Here is a 23122-nt window from a genome sequence, read left to right on the forward strand (position 1 = left end):
CAGAAAACTTTTAGAACTCATAAGTGAATTCAGTAAAGTAGCAGGTTACAAGATCAATGCTCATAAATCCAATGCATTTTTATACATAAGTGATGAATCTTCAGAAAGAGAAATTAGGAAAACTACTCCATTCACAATAGCATCGAAAAAAATAAAATACTTGGGAATCAATCTCACAAAAGAGGTGAAAGACCTCTACAATGAGAACTACAGAACACTAAAGAAAGAAATTCAAGAAAACCTTAGAAGATGGAAAGATCTCCCATGTTCCTGGATAGGCAGAATTAATATCGTCAAAATGGCTATACTACCTAAAGTTCTATACAGATTCAATGCAATTCCAATTAAAATCCCAATGATGTACCTCGCAGAAATAGAGCAAGCAATTATGAAATTCATCTGGAAGAATAAAAAACCTAGAATAGCTAAAGCAATCCTCCGTAGCAAGAGCGAAGCAGGGGGTATTGCAATACCAGATCTTCAACTCTACTACAAAGCAATAGTAACAAAAACGGCATGGTATTGGTACCAAAATAGACAGGTAGATCAATGGTACAGAATAGAGGACATGGACACAAACCCAAATAAATACAATTTTCTCATACTAGACAAAGGGGCCAAAAATATGCAATGGAGAAAAGATAGCCTCTTCAACAAATGGTGCTGGGAAAACTGGAAAACTATATGCAATAGAATGAAACTAAACCCCTATCTCTCACCCTACACAAAACTCAACTCAAAATGGATCAAGGACCTCGGAATCAGACCAGAGACCCTGCATCTTATAGAAGAAAAAGTAGGTCCAAATCTTCAACTTGTTGGCTCAGGATCAGATTTCCTTAACAGGACTCCCATAGCACAAGAAATAAAAGCAAGAATAAACAACTGGGATAGATTCAAACTAAAAAGCTTTCTCTCAGCAAAGGAAACTATCAGAAATGTGAAGAGAGAGCCTACAGAGTGGGAGAATATCTTTGCCAACCATACCTCAGATAGAGCGCTAATTTCCAGAATCTATAAAGAACTCAAAAAACTCTACACGAAGAATACAAATAATCCAATCAACAAATGGGCTAAGGAAATGAACAGACACTTCACAGAAGAAGATGTACAAGTAATCACCAGATATATGAAAAAATGTTCAACATCCCTAGTAATAAGGGAAATGCAAATCAAAACCACCCTAAGATTTCATCTCACCCCAATTAGAATGGCGATTATCAAGAATACAAGCAACAATAGGTGTTGGCGAGGATGTGGTGAAAAAGGAACACTCATACATTGCTGGTGGGGTTGCAAATTAGTGCAACCACTCTGGAAAGCAGTGTGGAGATTCCTCAGAAAGCTTGGAATGGAAACACCATTTGACCCATCTATCCCACTCCTTGGCCTATACCCAAAGGACTTAAAATCAGCATACTACAGAGATACAGCCACATCAATGTTCATTGCTGCTCAATTCACCATAGCCAGATTGTGGAACCAACCTAGATGCCCTTCAGTTGATGAATGGATAAAGAAACTGTGGCATATTTATACAATGGAATATTACTCCGCAATGAAGAATGATAAAATTATGGCATTTGTAGGCAAATGGTCGAAATTGGAGAATATCATGCTAAGTGAGATAAGCCAATCTCAAAAAACTAAAGGACAAATGATCTCGCTGATAAGCGGATGAGGACATATAATGGGGGGTGGGAGGGGCTAGCATTAGGTTTAGGGTTAGGTTTAGAGTTAGGCTAAGGAGAGCAGTAAGAATGAAGGAAAGAAGGACTGTGTAGAGGGAAAAGAGGGGTGGGAGGGGTGGGAGGGGTGGGAGGGGTGGGGTGGAGGGGAAAAATATAATAAACATCATTACCCTATGTAAACGTAAAAAAAATAAATAAAAAAAAAAAGCCATACTTGAGGTCATAACATTGTACCAGTGTTCCTTAATTTTTGGTGATGGTGATTGTGTTGGTCAGTTGTGTGTCACTGTGACTAAAATGGCTGCCAAGGATAACTTAGAGGAGGAACTGTTCATTTTGGGCTCACAGTTTTGGAGATTCGGTCCATGTTCTGTGGACTCCAGTGCTCTGGGCCCAAGATGAAGCAGAACATCATGGTGGAAGAGTGAGGCGGAGGAGTGCTGCTCCATTATTGGCAGCCAAGGAGCAGATAGAGCAAAGAAAAGGGGCCATAGTGAAGAACAAACCCTCAGGGTATGCCCCCTTTGACCTACCTCTTCCAGCCATGCCCTACCTGCCTACTGTTACCACCTCACTGGTCCATCCAAACTAGGATGGGCTGAGTAGGTCACATATCCTAATCTAATAATTTCAACTCTGAATATTTCTCCATTAACACAGGAACGGGAGACCTAATATCTAAAGCATAATGGTGATAACAGTCACATAGGATGTTAACATTAGGGGAAGGTGGGTGAAAAGTATAGGAAATTCTCTGAACTGATTTTTCAGTTTTTTTTAATCTAAAATTATTTCACAATAAAAGCTTTTAAAAATTCAAAAAAAAAAAATAATGATAAAATTACACTAATGATAATAATAAAAGACTAGAAATGCCAAATGACACATATAAAGCTATACAGACAATTAATACAATATCAGCTCTCTAATTAATACAAAATTTCACTACCTTGGAAAAGGAGTAAATAATATCCCTATCACAACAGTTATTGTAGATTAACTAGAACAATCTATGAGAAAGACTTTTGTTGATGTGTTTATCCTGTAAATTCTACTGCAATTCACTGACTCACAGTAATAACAAATATTGATAAACTTGGTTTGATTGTTCCAAGTTCTGCCAAAATTCACAATGTGACACTTATCTGAGTAAGATTGCTCCTTGGATTTTAAAAATTATAATTTGCTTGACATTTGAGGAAACTGAGGGCCAGAGTCAGTCAGAGGGTTATTGTTTCCTTTATTCCCTATTAAATAAATTTTCACAATTATTCAGCTTTTATCAACATTGCTCTTGAACTCTGCTTGAAGTGTGATCGTTTTGTTTTGTTTTTTGACAGTGCTGGGGATCAAACAAATCTAGGGCCTTGTGCATGGCAGGCAAGTGCTTTAACACTGAACTACATCCCCAACTTTATTTTCTTCAACTGTCTACACAGTCCAGAGCCAGAGTAAGAGAATTGGTATAAGTCACTGGTAAAATCGGAAAATGACAGAGGAATCTTAAATCTGGGCCTCTTTGGGCAGACTGGATTCCCTGGACTTAAGTGGGTACATGTGACAATTTTTACTGAAAAAAATATGTTTTTCACTGTTACCTCATTGAGGACGTGAATGGTCAAGTGTTTCCTTAGACTTTTATGAAAGTGACCGAGAATTATTTTGAAACAAATAAAGTAGGGGTTTTGCACCTTACATGTTCTTCTCCATTATTGCAGAAATACAGTATATTATTTGGAAGAAACTTGGTGTACTTTCCTTGAAGAAACAAAAGCAAAATATCATAGTCTATAAATCACATTTGCTTCATGAGAAAAGCAAATGTTTCATGCTATAAGTCACTAAGTAATATCAAAGAGATCACAGCACTGATGAGGGATTTTTGGAGTCATATCTCATAATCAATATTTTAACAACTTAAAACACTTATTTTAACATATATGCTTCTTAAGGTACACACCAAAATGGGCCTGGTATATAGCTCAGTGGTAGAGTATGGGCCTAACATGCATGTCCCTAAGTTCAACTCCCAAGACCCAAAAAATAAGTAAATAGGTAAAGATATAGGCCAAAATAATCACAAATATAATTCAAATCATTGAAATTTTATTTTTAGATATTTACACAGAAACTTAAAGCAATATCAAATATTAAAAATGTACTTCTAAGATATTTCTCCTAGAGGAAGTCAAGCAATGAATTTGGTAGTTTCAAAATATTCTGTGTTCCTTACTGTCATAGACCCTGAAGATACATCTGCAAAGAAGGAAACTAAAGAAATGGCTCTTAAGGAACTTACCTTTTACTTCAGGGAGACAGCAAAAAATGAACAAACAAACCAATAATATAATTTTAAAAAGTAATAAGTCCTATGATAAAAAAAAAAAGGAATGTTCTCAGCTCTCATTTTTCAGGAAGGGGTATTGATGCAGACTTTGGAGTCTGAAAGACTTTCTGTGAAAATGTGACGTGAACAGGAGGCGGCATGGGAACGTCAGAGGGTAGCAACTGGGACGACGCTAAAGCACAAATATTTGGAGACTTTTGAGGAGAAGAAATGATGCTACAATGATCAATCACCCAAGGGTGCTCCTTCTTTGGATGTTAATTCAAGGACTTATCTATCTCCAATGTATTTAACTTTTCTACTACCCCAAAGTCTATAGTTCATTTACACAGTGGATAGTTCAAAAAAAATCCCTTCGATTTTGCGAAGATCGAGGTCTTAAGTCCAGTTTTTGGCATATTTAACATTTGAAAAATAACTTCTTAATTCCACATGAAAAACTAGGGTCTATTAATCATATTATTCATATTATTAAGTCCCCCAATTTTAATTTATGTGCATAATGTGCAAATGCATGTTTGTGTTTGCATTTTTAAGTTCTTAAATGTTTAATTTCCCCTTTCCTCAAATAATGGTTCAGTTTCCTGTCAATGACCAGTCACAAATACTAGTATGCCTGGGGAGAAAAACATAAATTTATAAATTAAGGCTAAACCAAGGTAATCTAGAAATATTTCAGGAATCTCTGAGTCACCAAAATCATCTCCAATGCCTTCAAAGAACAATGACTTTCTAGGCTTTCCTGTGTCCAAAGTATAAGTCAAGCCCACATACATAAATATTCCAATAATTAAGATCTTTTTCTATATCAGCTTATAAAATTTGTAAATACATTTTTTCCAGGCTTTCTGACATTGATAACTTATGTATAAAAATATTATAGTTAAGGATATTACATTTTGGTTATTTTTTCATAATGAAAATTGACTCAGTTTCACATAATAATAATATGCTTGCTTAAGTACTTAGCCCTACATTCCTGCCCCTGCCTCAGAAAGATTAGCACAACCTTTCCATTTTCAGAAAGACAGATTTCCTTCAAAATGGTATTTGTAAGCATTTTGGTTGTCCACCAAAGTGGATGACTCATCAAATTCATTCTGAATCGATGAAATAAATTATTAGAGTCAGTGTTTTTCTGACCCCATTTCTAGCAATATAGTTAAGATCAAGGCTTCCCATGGTTACAAACCATGTGCTTTATAATATCATTTTAGAGTCACTAAGTAGTGATGAAAGTTTGTTGAGAATCGAGAAAAGGATACTACAGTTTTTAATCACTGCTGTATTCTCATTGTGAATTAGGAATAGTATATAAAATTTTTAAACTATCTTTAAAATTTTTGAAGCATATTCTTATGCCAATCTATAGAGAAATACTCACTGAAATTCCTTAAGAATTGATTAGAATCAATCAATATAACATCTTTAATGATGATTTTAATGGTATAAACATCAATTAAAACCAATTTTCAAAGGAGATATTTTTTCCTTGTGGTCCTAGGGATCAAATCCAAGGAGTTGCCCATATTAGGCAAGCACTCTACAAGTAACCATATCCACAGCCCCCAGAAAACTGAAGGTAATTAAGAAAAAAAAAATTTAAATTTGATTGGATTTCAAAATTTTAATCTTTTAGCTTTCAGTGTGAGGCCCAGACTTGAGTTAAAGTCCAAAATAAGGGATGGCTAACAGTATAATAACCCACAATGACCCAAAGAACTAAGTTATTATAAAAGTATGTTAGTGCGAACCTGTATAGAATATTGGAACATATTAATAGAGCTATGTCATGCAAGATTCATAAGCATATCTTCCAGGAAAGAAATAATAAAAAGTGTTTCAAAGAGATATTACTTTTCAAATTTAAAAGTTTGCTTTGCCTTCTTTCCTTCTGTATTCCTTCTTATTCTTTTCCCATTTTCTATCTCTTTTCCTCTCTTCTTTCCTTACGTAGCACGTAGAAAGCCTCCCAGAAATAATTATCTAGAGAATTTATATTATGACTTCTACTGTCAGGTGTTTTCCTTTTCTTTTTCATTAAAGAAATCTTCATTAAATGAGCCAAAACAAGACACCAATATCAGTGTGAAAACTTTCACTGTCTTCCTTTATTTGGATTTATTTTCTACATCTTCAGACTGATCTCATGGGAAATGCAAACTAATGAAGGCATTTTCTTTAAAACCCTTTCATGACTTCCCCTTAAATCAGTGTCCAAGCCTCTATTTTAAGCATGGTACACAAGGTTATTCATGGTCCAACACTTATCTCCAGACTCTCCTCATCTCTACTCACACTGGAGTTACCCGATTGTTTAATATTCTCTTTATAATTCCTGCAATTTCATGCCTTTTTGATTTTCCTCATGTTGTTTCCTCTGCTTAGAACATCCTTACACAATTTTCTTCACCTGGGGAACTTGAATGCATCCATTAAAACTCGGTTTGTCATTCCTTCGTGTCTTTTCTCTAATCCCTTAGATGGAGCTAAGTGTCCTTCTTATACGCTTCCACTACATTTGGTGCCACCCTCTATCACAGCACTGGCCACATTATACTGAGATTATCTGTTTACATGACTGTCTCTTCAACTGAACAGCATTTCCCTTGGATTCTATTATCTTAGTGCTCTTGGTTCAGTACAGTATTTGGCACAAAGTCCCTCTATATTAACAGTTATTTTCATTTTCAGAGATAATGTGAATGATGTATCCATCAGTTTGTCTTTGTGGTGTACCATTAAGTACTGAATTCCTTGATTCTTTGTTCTAAGTTTATGCAAATTAAAAATAGTTTTGACTACCTTTTGATTTTCGTGGTGACAGAGATTGCATATCTTCCAGCTTCCCTTAGAGTTAGGTTGATATGATATGATTGGATTGGCCAAATGAAATGAGCATGACTGACATTTTTTTTTAAAGCATTACTGATACATTATATTTTGGAAAAAGTAGTTAAGAGTCAGTATGTATTCCAGCTCACTCCTCTTCTTTAGAGTCTGTACACTAAATTATTCTAAAACTTAACAGCTTAAAACAACAACAAAAAAATGCATTGTTAAAGCTTTGGAATGGTCAGGAAACTGTGAGAAGCTTAACTGGATGTTTTGACTCAGAGTCGGTCATTAAGTTTGCAGTCAATCTGGGAATGAGTGGGCTTGGGGGTGCTGTTGTAGTCATCTCAAGACTCAACCTGAATTGGAGGATTTGCTTCTAAACTCACACATGAAGTTGTTAACAGACTGCATTCCTCTATGATTTTGGATGAAAAGTTCAAGTCCTTGCAAAGAGGGCTGCTTGCAATAAGGCAGCTCACCTTGTCTAGAGGAATATATCCAAGAGCAAGACAGTGGACACTTAAGGCAGCAGTTGTGATCATTCAAAATGTAATCTTTGAAGTGACATCCTCTTACCTCTTCTGTATGCTTTTGTCACCCAGACCAATTCTGGCATAATGTGGAAGGGAACAAACAATGGTGTGACTATCAGGAGGCCTGGAGGGGGCATCATTGGAAGTTTTCTTGGGAGCTGGTTACCAGAGCTCTAGTGGTGAGAGGTGCATAAAACATGGAGGATGCTCAGCATGCATCATTAGCTGAAACACACTTTGGCTCACATAAGGTGTTAAAATGAGCAAGAAATAAACTTCTGTGGTGCTAAGCTGATGACAATTCAGAGTTAATGCTACTATGGCACAGCCTAGCTATTCAGACCAATATAGTCTTCATGTGTTAGTGACATGTGTGTCATGTGACATATGTGTTGGCCATGCTCATAATCATTTGACCAAACCCAATCATGTCATATTAACCTAACTGCAAGGGGAGTGCAGTCTCTTAGAAAGACTGATGACGAAAATGCCATTGGTTTCCCAATGTCCTTATAAGATTTACTTCTAACATAAATGAAAATATTAGAATTATTATTTCATTTTATTTTGACAAATTAGTGACTTTGATTAATGTGAATCTGTTCCCTGAATACTAATAAAATTAGGTAGAAAAAGTGAACTAATTGAAGGCCAGACAAAAGTCATTACATTTTCTTTTCCTGTTCTCTTGAAATACAAGGAAATCAACAAGCTTTTCCCACACTAAACACACAAACATCTGATATTCGTGTGCGCCCATGCTTCTCTTTCATTGTGACTTTAAACATCACTTCAACTACTTGAGTTCTTCATAAAGAACTACCTCATAAGGTCATACCTACCTCATAAGGTCATTGTGAGGCAAAGAAATGTAACGATATCATCTGAAGGTTAAAAGATTATAGAAATATTAAGTGTTATTTCTATGTGTCTAATGTTGAAAGTAAATTACTAATAAACACACAGTGATAATGATCTCTAAATATATTTTAGGATAAAGTAGTTACTTATTTTGAGCAATTCAAGGATTTTGTGAGAAAACAATTGCACTGGCAAATAATTTAATGTAATTTTAATATCTATCCAACACATTTATTTGATTAAAAAAATCACCTGCTACAGAGAACCAGGACAAAATGAACAAATTCAGTCATCAGTGTCAGCTATTTGAAGGACTGGTCATATATGTCATGCATTTCATTTCATTGCATCTCAAGTTTTCTACAGTCAGTGTCTGAAGTTTATTTCATGTGTCCTGTAATAGGTGATGCCTCTTTATATATATGTAAAAACATTCTGGTCTAGGAACACTATTATGTGATATAAAAGCTGACCTATTTAACAAAAGGAATATAAACTTGTGATGTGTTTAAGCAAGTATTTTTTAAAGACAATTTAGAAATGCATGACTTTTTGAAAACAAAAGGAAAAAAAAAAAAACAAAGATCTTTAGATTATGTGAAGTCTTAAGTGCATAGGACCTTGTCTTAATTTATGTCTGTCAAAAGCATTTTTGATAACAAAATAATTCCTGACCACAGCTGTTTCTCTTTTTTCCAGAGAGTCACCCAACCCCACCCAGAAAGGCAAAAGTATTTTTGGCAGCACCCATATTACCTTAGAATTTTCTCTCTTACAATAACCCTAAAATGACCTTGATTAGCTTATCAAATGAGCTCATCCTAGGAGCTGAACTGTAGTCTATCAGAAAAATAGCATGGCAAAACGCCAGAAAAACTGTAAATTGTCTAGAGGGCACATCAGAGTGTCACTTTCTCCACCCTTTCTTTTGTGTGCTTCCAGTTGGGGTGAGAAGCTGGAGAAAGAGGAAGAATGAAGTAATAAAGCAAGCATGGAACATGGAATCTGATAAATTCGTGTTTGAAACTTAGTGCTGCAACTTACTGTCTGAACTTTGGAATATATTAAAATTACTCTTTGCATTTCATCTTTCTCACTTATAAAACAAAGTTAGTAATCTCATGGCAAGTTGACTATGAAGCAAAAATGAAACACATATGAGTGAAGTCTGGCATATAGGACCTGATACACAGAACTCTACTGAGTTCTTCACTTTCTTTTGCAGTGAGAAGAAAAAATGGAGACAAACACCCTCTGTTTTACCTCTCACATGTCACTGGCTGAGCCATGCCAGTGAGCCATTAATTATTAAAGAGAACATCCCTCAGTGTGAGAAACATCAAGATTCCACAGGAAGGAAGGTGGAGAAATTTTCTTTCACTAGTGTATTAACATCAACAATGGATATTTCTAAAATTTGAGGAGTTCAGTGAGAATTCAGGGACTTTGGAATACTAACATAGACAGTGTGTGAGAGTTTTCAAATATAACTAAAATACGAAATAATGAAAACTCATACAGACAGATACAAGATATAATGTAGTATGTGTGTCCTACTAAAATGAGTACAAAATTTTAAAAACTAAAGAATTACCTTTGTATTTGATTTTCATATTTTTACTCTTTTAAAAATGCTTATTATTCCATTATTTCACTTTCAAATATGGAATGAATCTGTTATATTCTAATTATTAGTAGCACATTATTCTCATTATTATCTGCTCATGATAAATGTTGCTGTTATCTATGAGACGGCCATTTGAAAAGTTATCATTGAGATTCTGTTCAAGTCAGACATAATTTGTTTTACCAGTTAATCTAAGTGGCTATAGTTTTAGCAAAAAAATGCAGATGTATCAGTTTAATTCTTATTTAGAGAAGCATTTTTTGAAAGTTTGTAACTAAAAGCACACAACAGGCCTATATTACCTTTTACATTCATGATTCCTGATTTCTACTGTGTAGTGTATCTGATCTCCCTCTTCGTTTTGTGTAGGAAAGGATGGGTTTACAGACATCCATGCTGCTGAACTAGATAGGAAGAGAAGTAGAAGAGCACTCTCTCCTAGGCTTAGAAGTGGCAGTTGTCACCTCTGCTACTTCCACTTCAGGACATAAACCTGACTGTAGAAATTCTGTAGAAAGCAACACTATTACAGATATTTATCCTCTTCCACACACACAGGTTAATTTTTTCTGGATGAATTCTTTAATTTATAATGTGCTTAAAGTGAGTTGAAGCCACATATTATGTGTATGTTATTTAAAATATTGATAGTGATAGATAAAATGATAGCAACAATAGCACTAAATAAACTTTCAGTGAAAGATAGCCAGTGCTGGCAGTTTAAATTGAGAGAAAAAGGAAAAGAACCCAGTAGTTAGGAATGACTTTCAGAGAGAGACAGAAGGCAAGATTGAGACATCAGTATGAAGAGGGTGGATGGATGGAGCTGGGAAGTAAAAGGAGAGTAGTGTGCCAACTCCAGCTTTTGTACACAATTGAGAAAGGCAGGAGGGCAGGGGACATAAAGAGCTACTGAGACTCAGTGTGGTCATGGAGGCAGAAGCTGGCTACAAACCACATCGAGAAGAGACTACAATAATGGAAATGAAAGGACAAAAATTGACATAAATCAATAGTGTTACAAGGAAAGTGTGTGCATGTGTGTGTATTCTTCTATATACCGTCATAGAGGATATCTATTATATTCTGATATGATTTCTATAAGGCAAGCATTATCAATTTTAACGTTCAATTAGAAAAAAAATAGACCTGAAGAGTTCAAAACTTGCTAATGGTCACACAAGAAACAAGAAACACACCACTAGACTAGTCTACATTTTACATTTTTCATATGGAGAGAGTGATAACTAATATAGAAACATACCAACTGAATGTTAGGGTATTTGAATGCAAAAGAGAGGCAGCATGCTGATCATTTTCCTAGGTGTTTAATGTTTGAACTGACTAAAATCATTCTCTCTCTCTCTCATCTCTCTCATTTCCACTCAAGGAATTAAGGGTAAAATTTACATCTAATATATTTCTTCAAGTTTCCCCAGATTCCTCACTCACATACACATTCATTTTAAAAACAGAACATTGAGCTGGGTTTGGTGGCACATGCCTGTAATCCCAGAAGCTTAGGAAGTTGAGGTAGGAGGATTTTGAGTTCAAAGCCAACCTCAGTATCTTAGCAAGGCCCTAAGCAACTCAGCAAAACCCTGTCTCTGAAACAAACACAAAAACAAAACAAAACATTGCCCAAAATATACTGTTGAATAATTGGCTCTATCTACTTGACCAGTGTATCAGATAAATTTATGAATAGGTTATATGTGCCATCATTTTGCAGGTAATGAAACAACACTCCTTCCCCTAAGAGTTTTTACTCATGTTCCTTCCTAACAACCTGCAATTAGACATGAAAATGGCTTTTTACTAAATACAAATTTTCATGCCATTCTATTTATAGTAACTTGTTTCTTCATGTAAATAACTTTGTCATGTTTTTCAGGAAACTTCTTTCTATCTCTGGAAGCATCTGATAATGAAGAGTAGATTTAATGATAGAGAGATACTGTGGGGAGAAGAGAAAGAGATGGGGGTGACCAAGACTTCATTATTCTGCAGAGTTACGTCACTTTAACAAAGGACACTGTGAAAGAAATTACTTCTAACTGGTGACATTATATTTATAAGTTCAACAAGGTTGATATTTCCCAAGCAGTTACATGAAAGCTCAGATGGTGAGTGAACTCACTGGGTCAGTGTTTACATCTACTGCCTACACTGTTATTTCACCTTCATACCTCACGTTGTCTCTTTATCTTGCATGAATAATGTGACTTCTTGTTCTGGTATTCTCTATAAAATTAGTTATACAAGAGGGGCAAAAAGGCATTTCTAAGTCTAATCCATTTTGTGTATTTGACAGTGACATCAAAGAGCAAGAAGTTGTGTATGAGTAATGACACTGCTCATTTGTTTAAATGTCAAACCTGAACCTCATCAACTTTCAGGGAATATGTCAGTAAGGAATGAGTTTCAGTTCAGCTGCAGACGGTTTCAGTGTTACTCAATCCTGAGGAAAATAGCTGTCAGTATTTTCAGAGCAAGTGCTTTGGGTAAATATTTCTTTTTAAGCTGAATGAAATTGGCTCTTTCAGCACTTGGAGCTGTGGACAGTGCTCTTTTCCTTGATGTTATGAAACAGGTAGCTTTTACTGTAGAGATGTTTCCTTTTAGAAATTAAAATTCCCCAGGATAGTAAACATATATCCCCAAACTATGCTATTAGGATATGAAGACCATTGGGCACAAAGTATGTGCAAAGAAAACATGAAATAGCATCCAAGCAGAGTTCATTTTATCACAAAGATTAAGCCTGAAATAAAAACAGGTAAGGAAAATAGTTATGGTTTGTAGCTATTCCTGCAGGAAAATAATGTTATTTTGCATTGCACAGCAATCACATTCCTCCTAGACAGTTTTTTGGTGGAGGGAATGACAGTGCCCTTAATCTCTTTTGGTATTTATTGGCTGAGGACATAGATACAGGGGAGAAGAAACCCATCCAATCGACTTGCAGACAATCAGTAATACAGAATTCATTCTCTATATGCTTTCTAGATCTAGAGTGGAATAACAATGGAGAATTCTAAATCTGAGGTCAGAAGAAATGGAAATGAATTTCAATTGTGACCTTTAATAAGTCATTTAATTCCTTTAAATCTTGTTTCTTCTTCTAACACAGGCGATTTTGCATTTTAAGTGAGAGCATATGTGAATGAATCTGGTACCTAGTAGGTACTCAATATATGTTCAATTTTGGTTATCCACCTTTCAGTAAGTGTTGGCATAATGCAGTAAAATGTTGCTATGCTAGTAGTCATGTGTCTTAACAGTTGTAATCTAAAGATGGATGACAAGAAGAAAAGCAATAAAGGCATTTTTATTAAAGATATTCTTATAATAAGACCCATAATCATGCAAATTATACTTTTATCCACTTCGTCTGAATCCCAAGAAGATTCCCTTTTTTGTTACCTTTAACAGAAATCAACAAAAAGCAAAACAATCTAAAAATAATATAGAAAGCAAACTAAAGTTCTCCAAGTGTTCTTATCTCATCAAATAATATTCTATCAACTCTCCAGAGAATCCTTCTCAGTCTCAAACTGTGAGCTAGTCTGCCTGCTGAATTGATGAGAGACTACTTTGGATGTTTCCTACCCAGACCAACACACTAGGGAGAAAAGGTAAAAAAGCAGGTGAGTGCTGAAATCCTGGTAAGTTCCTTATCATCCTCCATCGCAGTCACAAATCTTTTGCTTTTAACTTCCAAACCTCCCATCCTATCTCACCTCACTCCCCTTCTCCCCCTCTTATAAATGAAAATCAACAGCATCTTCTGCTAACCTCCCCCACCTCCTCCTGTGATTTCCAGCGGAGACTTTCTCCACACTGCCCTCTGCATTTGAAATGCCTCCTAGCCTCCCACCTCCATTCATCAAGGTGCATGCTCCTTCCATTCACAATTTTAAATTGTCCTTCCCTTTTAATGCTCCTCTTCTTGAAGTAGATTCCCCTATTGCTCTAGCAAACTGCTAACCACAGCTTCATATGGCCACCTAACCCCCTCCCCAACCCTCATAAATTATAGTGTCGGGGTAGGGGGGTTATAGGGAGGGCGCAAGAAAACCTGTGTTTGCATACAAACCCACACAGGGACAAATAGGGTGAGTCTAGCATTAAGTTTAGCCTCCTCTTTGAAAAAAAAAAAATCAGTTCCTACAAAAATTTCATGAGTCTGGCAACAAGCGCCCTCTGGAGAAAAAAACATATTGGTTGAATGGATGAATGAATGAATGAGTGAATGGATGGATGAACGATTGAGGTCTCTGTGGTACTTTTCTTGGATGCTCCTCCTCCTTCTTGCTCCCTGCATGATTCCTGTTTAATTCAGTTTTGTAGAGTGAGTGCGCTTCCCTGCTTTGCCTCTCTTTCTGTTCCCTGCCCTTTCATTACCATTTCTTGATGGTAGCCTACGCCTCCTTGCCAGAGGGCAAGCTACCTAGCTCACAAAAGCTTTGTGACTTCAACAGCCAAAGAGACCTTACTCCTTAGGGGCGCAGCATTGCATCCTGCAAGCTCTGTCTACCCCAAAACCTCCTAAAGCACCCAGCCAGGTTACACAAAAGCATGACTGATTCCCCTACACTCAACAAAATCCACCTGGAAATGCCTGTCACTGTCCCTATCCCTGTATTTGTAACCTAAGTGCTCAGATGAATAAAACAAAAACAAAAACAACCACGGTTTCTTTTTCAGGATCCTTGCAGAAAAAAGAATAATCATCTCAGGGCTTAGTCCCCATTCGTAAAATCAAAACTTTAAAAATTTTTTTTCTTTGTATCAGAAAACCCCACTGAGAGCAGCAACCTCTTTGTTTGCATCCCAAGGGAAGGGAGGGGTCTTCAGAGTCTTTGCAGCCTGGGGCGGGGGGAGAAGTGACAGCCCTTTGGAGGTCTGCCCGGGGGGGAGACTCACCCAGGACGTTCCCAATGAGAGCCACCACGAACACGATGATGTACCCGGCGATCAGGACCCACTCATATTCTTTCGGGTGTAGGTATTCCCTCCACAGGTACCGCAGGAATTCCTCGTCGTCATAGTCGGTGGGATTTAAAAACGGCTCTTGAGTTTCATTCAGTTCCGAAGCAGATGACCAGTTGCGACGAGGGAGGGAGTCCTCCAATTTGGTGCCGGACATCACGGGCTCGAGTCCGGTTCAGCTCAGTGCTGCAAGCTCCTCTTCGCCTGCCCCATGAGCACTGGTGATTTGCGGTGGGAAAGGCTGCGTGGAGAAGCGAGAAGGGGATCCAGAGCAGAAAATGACGTGAAAAGTTATTGAGCCAATGCCTCCAGAGTCTTACACCGGGCAACTTCTGCGGCGGCTTTGCTGTCTTTGTAGGCGATTTTACACCAGGAAGAGAGGCAGCTGAGGAACTAGGGACCCGGCAGCGGAGGCTGCAGCAATGACACCGGCAGGAGAAAGCTACCTCGGGCTCAGTACAAGCTCATTACTCCTCATTCCAGCACTGAGTCCGCAGCCTCCAGCCTCCTCCCGCTTTGAGCTGAAGCAGGAAAAAAAAAAAAAAAAAAAAAAAAAAAAAAAAAAAAAGCAATGAAATTTTAACTTGCTTCTCTGTGGGTTAAATGTCCTTCTTTTCTACCCTTTTCTCCATTTTTTACATGCATTTATCTCTAAATAGAGAGATGTAGGTATATGGACACGAGGAAAAGGTCATCACATGGTTAATAAAGGATGTGTTGATACATTTGTCTTTGTAATGAAAACATAAAAGTAATGAGGAGGAGCCTCTGTGGTCCTCAAGCCGGACAATGCAAAAGTCACTTAAGGCAAATAGTTTAACATTTAATAAAAACATATGTTAACACTTATTATTTGCCAAATTGGCACTAGCTGAGTCTTAAGGCATCTTCTTTCTCCTCCTCCTCAAGACTGGAGGATGAGAGAGACCATTTTTTAATTGAAGGGTATATTTAGCAGGAATTTGTATTGGCAACAGCAAGTTTTCTACAAAATACAACAGCGAATCCTTGAAGGATATCAAGAGTCATAAAGGCGACCATTTATGTTGTCAATAGACCACTGTAACAATACTAAACAATATTAAGCTGAGTCTCAATAGGATGACCAGTACACACAGCAGGATCTCTCTGGCTGAATAACACACCCCATTGGTCTTATTGATTCAGGGCTGATGTCATCTGTCATTCTCTCATAAATATTCTTGTTTTATTTTCAGCACGTGAATTCATGATCCTTTCATTCTTAATAACTATGTTAGGAATACTGCATTTGCTTATAATATGGGACTTGGAAAGGGGTTTGGAATCACCTAGGCTCAACTTCATAGTTAAAGTTCAACTTGATAGTAGAAGCTTTTGATAACATTGCTAATTATGTCCCTCTCTACATTGGGTGTGATTATCCAATTTTCTACCCCCACCATTATAAAATTGCTATAAAGCTTAGAATACTGTTCCTTACATTGACCAAGGTCTTAAACTTCTCTTTGACTTTTTAATTTCCCTACAACTCCTAGTTTGCATCTTGGTACTACACATAATGAATCTTCTAAATGAAATTATTCACGTATTCAAAGTAAGCATCACAGCCCTCACTTTCTTTTCCATTTTCCTTATGTTCATACCCCTCTCAATTTTTTTCATTGTTTTTTCAAATTTCACATTTCCAAACCTGTGTAGGTTTTTGGTCTCTTTGTACACAATTATCAATATCTTGTAAAATATGCAACTGGGAGGAAATACAGTAACTTGGATTGAGTCCGATCAGCACACAAAATATCCTATTCTTTGGATGCAACATATGTTTGTATCTATTTATTTATTTTTTTAGGTAATCGTGAAACACTAATGGTTTACAGTGAGTTTTGGTCAACTACCCTTAATTCTACCATCTATCATAAATTTTCTTATTTGTTTTGTACTTTACAGTTAAAAGTTCTTTCCTATGAATTTTTTTAAAACTCCTGAGAGGGGCTATGATTAGCCCTGTTTGACAAATGAGAAAACCATTTCTGAAGAAATTAAACGATTCACTAAAGACCAAGTGATTGACCAGTAGTAAATTCTAACCCAGTGATTAAATAATGTACATAGATCATATTTCACATGAAATTCTACTGTTGTGTCTTTTCAATCTGTGTATTTAAATTTATTTTTAAGAGAAGGATTGAATGGGCATTGATTTTTCACTAAATAATGATTTTATCCCATTCTTAGTGATACGAGTCAAACAGGTTGCTATTCACCTATATTTTACTGTGCCGTGAAGTTAGAGAAGAAACAAATCAACCAATAAATATATATATATATATATATATATATAAAGAAAACACTAGGAAGGAATAAATGCTATGGTGAAAAACAAACGGTGAAGTAATGGAGAGCAGAGAATCCCCAAGGTTACATTAGAAATGAGTGGTCAAAAGGCATCTATCAGGTGACATATAAGTAGGAGACTCAAATGACATATGCATATATTAATTTAATGTTGTTAATCTGAGGTTTAAGCAGATCTTCTTAAATGGTAATGTCATTATCAGAGGTGTTAGCCATCCCCTGAGAGCTGTTGTTCATTGATTAAAAACCTGTTATCTTTCTGCTGTGGTATGATATCTTCCTCTTACTTATTAATCCTGTATTTTCCTCTTCCACTGATGATTTCTTTAAAGCTTGGTGAAACTTTAGTTTAATTCCATATTCATTAATGTTTGCAGATTTTTTTTGTCATTAATGATCTACATATGATCCCAGTCTGCTATTTCCCAAGTAGCCAGTGCCATTAGCTTCCATTTTGTGACATTTCAACCTATCTGTAGTTCACCCTTCTCTTTTGAAATATCCTACTCTAATTCAACATCACTGTTTATTAAAGTCATAAATGAGGAGAAATGAGAATATTTTCAAGATTTTATTCTGCTATCTGCTTTATGTTGTAACAAACCTGGATTTATTTTGAGCCTAAAAATATTCCATTTCCTTCTATCCATGATTAATCAGATGCTCTACTTGATGCTGATACTTCAATGTCAGACAAAATTCCCCTTAAATATTCAATTATTTCCTTTCTTTTCACAAGCAAAATAGAGATGACAAATATTGCAATACTCTTCACTGATAGTTTCTTTCTTAGAAACTTTAATATCTTCCAGAACATTTTAAAATAATTTGTTGTTATTAGATATTATTATTTAATTCAAAATCTTTCTGCTATATATAGGGAAAAGGAGTCAACCCACTATCACAAAACTCTAAAGAAAGCTTTAAATTTGCCCCATGATTTCTTCTTAAAGTTGTTATGAGAAATAAATTACTAGATATTTTTAAAACAGTGCCTTTGTACATAGAAAGTAATCTGAAATATTTATTAAATAATATTTTAACATGATCTCCTTGTGTAAACATTATTTGTTATACATGATGTTTCTATGTTAAAACTTTTAAAAAAGAGTAAGCTTACAATATTCTGAATAATTCAGTTGAACTACATAACTTAAGTTTCCTGTAACTGTCAGACACAGTGATGCATGCCAGTAATTCCAGCATGAGGCAGGAGGATCACAGTTCAAGGCCAGCTTGGGCAACTTAAAAGACCCTGTCACAAAAGTTTAACAAAATAAAAATAAAAATCAGTCAGTGGTAAAGTTCAGTCTCCAGTACTTTTAGCTCTCCTACTAACTTGACTACATTAAAAATGAGTGTGTATGTATGAGGTGAAAAACAAACAGAAGGAAAGGGAAAAAAAGAAGGAAGGAAGGAAGGAAGGAAGGATGGAAGGAAGGAAGGAAGGAAGGAAAGAAGGAAGAATGAGTGAACAAACAACCAAAAACTAAATTTCTTTTCTATCTTAATGGTTGTAGTTAGGTTGTTCAGAGATCTCAGGTTGTATGAACTGTTTCAGATTTTATTTTCTTATTCCTGGCAAAAGATCATTCTTTTTTCAGGTCTATTATAACTTTCTAGATCCATTCCAATAAATATTTCTGAGTGTTTACTACATACCCTGGAGTTTAGGTAGAAACTGGGGACATAAAGATCAATAAGCCTAGCCTCAATGATCATTCATTCCTTTGGTGAATTAAAAATATCACGATTTTCCAAAAATCTGAGTTTCTAGGGTGGAGAGATGCACAAAATATCATGAAAGCATGAAAGAGTTCTCATTCAGTGTGGAGAAATCCAGAAGGGACGGCTTCCCCACAGGGAGAGTCACTCAGGCTGACTCCTCAGGGAGAAAGTGGAGATTTCTGAGTGGTTAAGGAGAGGAAGCATTCAATCGGGGGCAACTGCACTTTGTGAAAACTTGGCAGCAGGGGAAAACATGGAGCAAAAGCAAAGTGCAGTGAAGCAAGGTCAAGTTTTAGATCAAACTCTAGCAGAAGCATGGAGAATGCATTATATCAAGACAGAGGTAAGGTGACCACTAAGAACCTAAGAGAATGGACCTGCAGTCAGAAGAATGCCTGTGAATGTGAGGACAGGGTGGTGTTGGGCATTATTCACAAGCCTGAGTGTCTGGACAAATATCCTCCAGAAGGTAGAAGCCTTATTAGCACTTCCTTAAGGAAGATTGACCTCATGAAGCTTGTTTCCCTGTTCCTCTTTGTAATTTTTATGACTGCAGTTTTAATTTCTAATTGACACATGGTAGTTGTACATATTCATGAAGTATACTGTGATGTTTTGATAAATGTATATAATCTCTAATGATCAAATCAGGGTCATGAGCAAATTCATCATCCAAAATATTCATCATTTCTTTGTGGCAAGAGCATTTGGAATCCTCTTTTCTAGTCATTTCTTTAAGCTCAGGTTTTTTTAAAACTTCATTTTATTTACTTTTTTATGTGGTGCTGAGGATCAAACCCAGTGCCTCACATTTGCTAGGCAAGCACCCTACCACTGAGCCACAACCCCAGCCCATTTTCTAGCTCTTTCGAATGTACAATGATTCTTGTTAACTATGACCACTGTGGTGTGCTTAAAGCCTGGAAATCATTCCCTCTATCTCTTATCTCACAGTAACTTATCAATCTCTCATTGTCCTTTCCTGCCCTCTGCCCTTTCCAGCCTCTGGAAATCACTCCTCTACTCTCTACTTCTGTAAGACTGTATTCTGAGGAAAGTGTCCCACTGTTGACTTCCTGGAATTTGAAAAAAGTCACTTTCCTTTTTTGCTCCCTGTTGGAATGAAAACAAAATCAAGCCTGAGCACTCCTGTTAAGGACTGTACGGGGAGTGTGTGTTCCCAAATAACTGTATTCATCTCACGGGAAGTCATCTGACATCTCTAGGCTTCAAACACCACGTATTTTTTACAGAATGACCTTGAGCTAAATCATTCTGAAAAAGTCCTGAATTATAGCAGGTCTAGAAACCAATTTAGAGGGAGAGGCATACCCCTGATAACATGGGTTACTATCAGAATAGTACTGAGAATCATACTAACGCATGCCTTAAAAGACGAGGCCATGAACAATCAAAGCCACTTGTTACAAATTACTATAAAACATTTCTATCTATCATTCCTCCCCCACATCCTTTTAATTATGTCTCATCTCAAGCAATTTTCCCTTTACTCTTTCCTGCATCCTGATCCTGCATTATCAGGCCTGATGATTTCCCCTCATGATTCTGTCATTTATATAGATATAAATGTAGTAGTAGTATATATATAAATGTAGTATCTTGATATTATATAGATAGATGAATATCACACTATCTTTTATATTGAGCATAAAAAGACACTGTTCTTGTTTTTCAGTCTTTATTTCATGAAAAGCATAGAACAGGGAAATAAATTCATTCAGTAAAACAAATGTTCTTTGAAGTACACCTAAAAAAAGTCTGAAAGTGCAAAAAGAAGAGATGTCTATTCCTCCATTGTGGGATGGAAAAGGCTATCTGAAGGACATATTGTCAAACTGAGAACCAAAGAGTATGGAGTAGTAACCAGATTATGGAAGGGATGGGAGAAGACTGTGGGTACCAGAAGGGAAGAAGCGAGTTGTTTGTAGCAAGAAGAGTGAATGTTCATCAAGTCCCTGCACATGCCAAGTTCTGTGCCAAGGACAATGTACACATTAACTCAGTTATCAACTCAACTCCAGGAAGTAGATCTTATGAATTTTTATTCCAAGTTTGCAGATGAAGACTTTGAGATTCAGAGAAGTTAAATAACTTGCTTTAAGAAAGATGCAGAATTTTGAGAAAAGTTATTAAGGTCCAATTGCAGAAATCAGCTTCTTGTCATTACCCTGAATGGTTTCCACTGTAAAGAATCAAAAAGTTTTCAGTATAAGTAGCTATTTCCATTACAATAATAATAATAATACAATAATAATAGCAGTAATAATAAACAACAATAATAATAATGAAAGATTTTGATTTTTACCAAACACATTTATAAGATCACTTTTTTTTTATATTTTAAATACTACTATACTTTAGTGTTGAAGTGCAGAATTGTGGGGGAAATTGCTACTCTTTAAGATGATGTCTCCTCTAAAACAAATCAATCTCCTCCTATGCTTGCTTGGATATAAAAGTTTATTTTTCATAGCATTATACATGTAAGATCTTAAATACTGTCTAATTCATTTTTATATTTGCAAATTCAGCACAGCACTTTACAGGTAGCTGTTGATCGTTCACTGCTTATTGACCAGGTCTTAACAGAAGGGAGGAATCCCTTTTTCAAAAGGGAAATATTTTGTAAAAAATTACAAATGTGTAACCTAGGTTTATATAACACCAAGGAAATTCCTGGATATATAACTGTATTGCTGCCTGTTATTGAATTTTCAGCCTGGGAAGGACTGGCCATCTTTCTGTCTTACATACTACTCTACTAATTTATTTCCTCTTTGAGTAATACAAAGTTCATTCTTCCTAGTCACTGTGACAAATTTTTTTTAAACATTTTAATGACAAATTATTATTATTTAAAAATCATAATAGAGAGTAGAAAGAATGTGTTTTAAAGTATTCCTGGAGTGCAGACTCCCTTTGGGGATGCTTGCCATTTGAGGTCCCCTTCAATAAGTCCAACCGGCTACCTCCGCACTCTGAAGGTGGGACTCCTGGGATGGTGGGACTGTAAGCAGGAAGTCTACATCTCCAAACTCCATCCCTGGGACCCAGGATAGCCTGCCGGAATCCTGCACATTGAAATACCTCTGTGTTCTTTCAATATATGTTGTGGTATTTTTTTTTTTTTTGAGCTCATGTCTCTGACCTTCTCTTGCTTAAAAATAATATTTGTCTGAGTAAGGTAAGCAGCAGGTTTGGCATGTAAACATTAAGGCACATGCTCTAATTTTTCATTTTAGAAATTATCCATTTTATTGCATCAGTGAAATTCACCTTAATTATATTTTAACAAGTATACATGCTGGGTGTTCCAAATAGTTAAAGTGAAGATGAGTCCTGTATTGAATTCTAACATGAAAATCAAGGTGACAAGTTGTTACACAGATACAAATGAAGTAATTGAATTGCACTGGGAAAATTGTGGAACACATGCTGTCTGGGAATCTCTGTTGTTGACTGTTTTATTTTTTAAATTTAGATAAAATTCTCATAAGGTACAGTTTTGTGCATTTGGAAGGGTACACTTTAATGGTTTATGTGTATTCACAACTTTGTGCCACTATCAGTACTACTTAGTTGCAGAAACCCTATAACTCCTCTTTCCCCTCTCGTCTCATATATAAGCAACTACTAACCTACTTTCTGCTTCTATGGACTTGACTATTCTTATAAATTTTTACAAGGAGGAATATAACTGATGGGGTATGTGTCAAGTGTCTTTCACTTAGCACAGTATTTTCAGGATTCATCCGTGTTTTAGTATGTATCAGTATTTCAGTTTTGTGACTGAATAATATTCTATCACATAGGTATAACACATTTTTATTTATAGCTCAACAAATCTTTTATATATTTCTACTTTTTGTCTACTACAAATAATATTGACATGGAAGTTCATATTCAAGTTTTGTGCAAACTTATGTTTTCAATTAGCTTGGGTATATATATATATATATATATATATATATATATATATATCCAGGAACGGATTTACTATGTCATGTAATAACTATGTTTCACTATGTTTTAACTGTTTAACTGCTCTTCATGGTAACTATCTGCTTTTATAAGCAATGTATGAGGGTTTCAATTTCACCACATTCTTATCAAAACTTGTTACTTTCATTTTTTTATTATAATT

The 23122-nt window shown here is 35.9% G+C and overlaps 1 protein-coding gene across 1 annotated transcript in view; it reads right to left on the minus strand.

Moving 5' to 3' along the window:
• The window catches only part of Hcrtr2 (hypocretin receptor 2), a 106552-nt gene extending 91503 nt beyond the window's left edge, over positions 1 to 15049 (minus strand). Inside the window, exon 1 of the mRNA XM_047559034.1 lies at positions 14827 to 15049. Coding sequence (XP_047414990.1) covers positions 14827 to 15049 — 223 coding nt within the window. The remainder of the gene's footprint in view (positions 1 to 14826) is intronic.
• Positions 15050 to 23122: the final 8073 nt, after the last annotated feature.

This window comes from Sciurus carolinensis, chromosome 7 (assembly GCF_902686445.1).
Source record: "Sciurus carolinensis chromosome 7, mSciCar1.2, whole genome shotgun sequence".
NCBI lineage: Eukaryota > Metazoa > Chordata > Mammalia > Rodentia > Sciuridae > Sciurus > Sciurus carolinensis.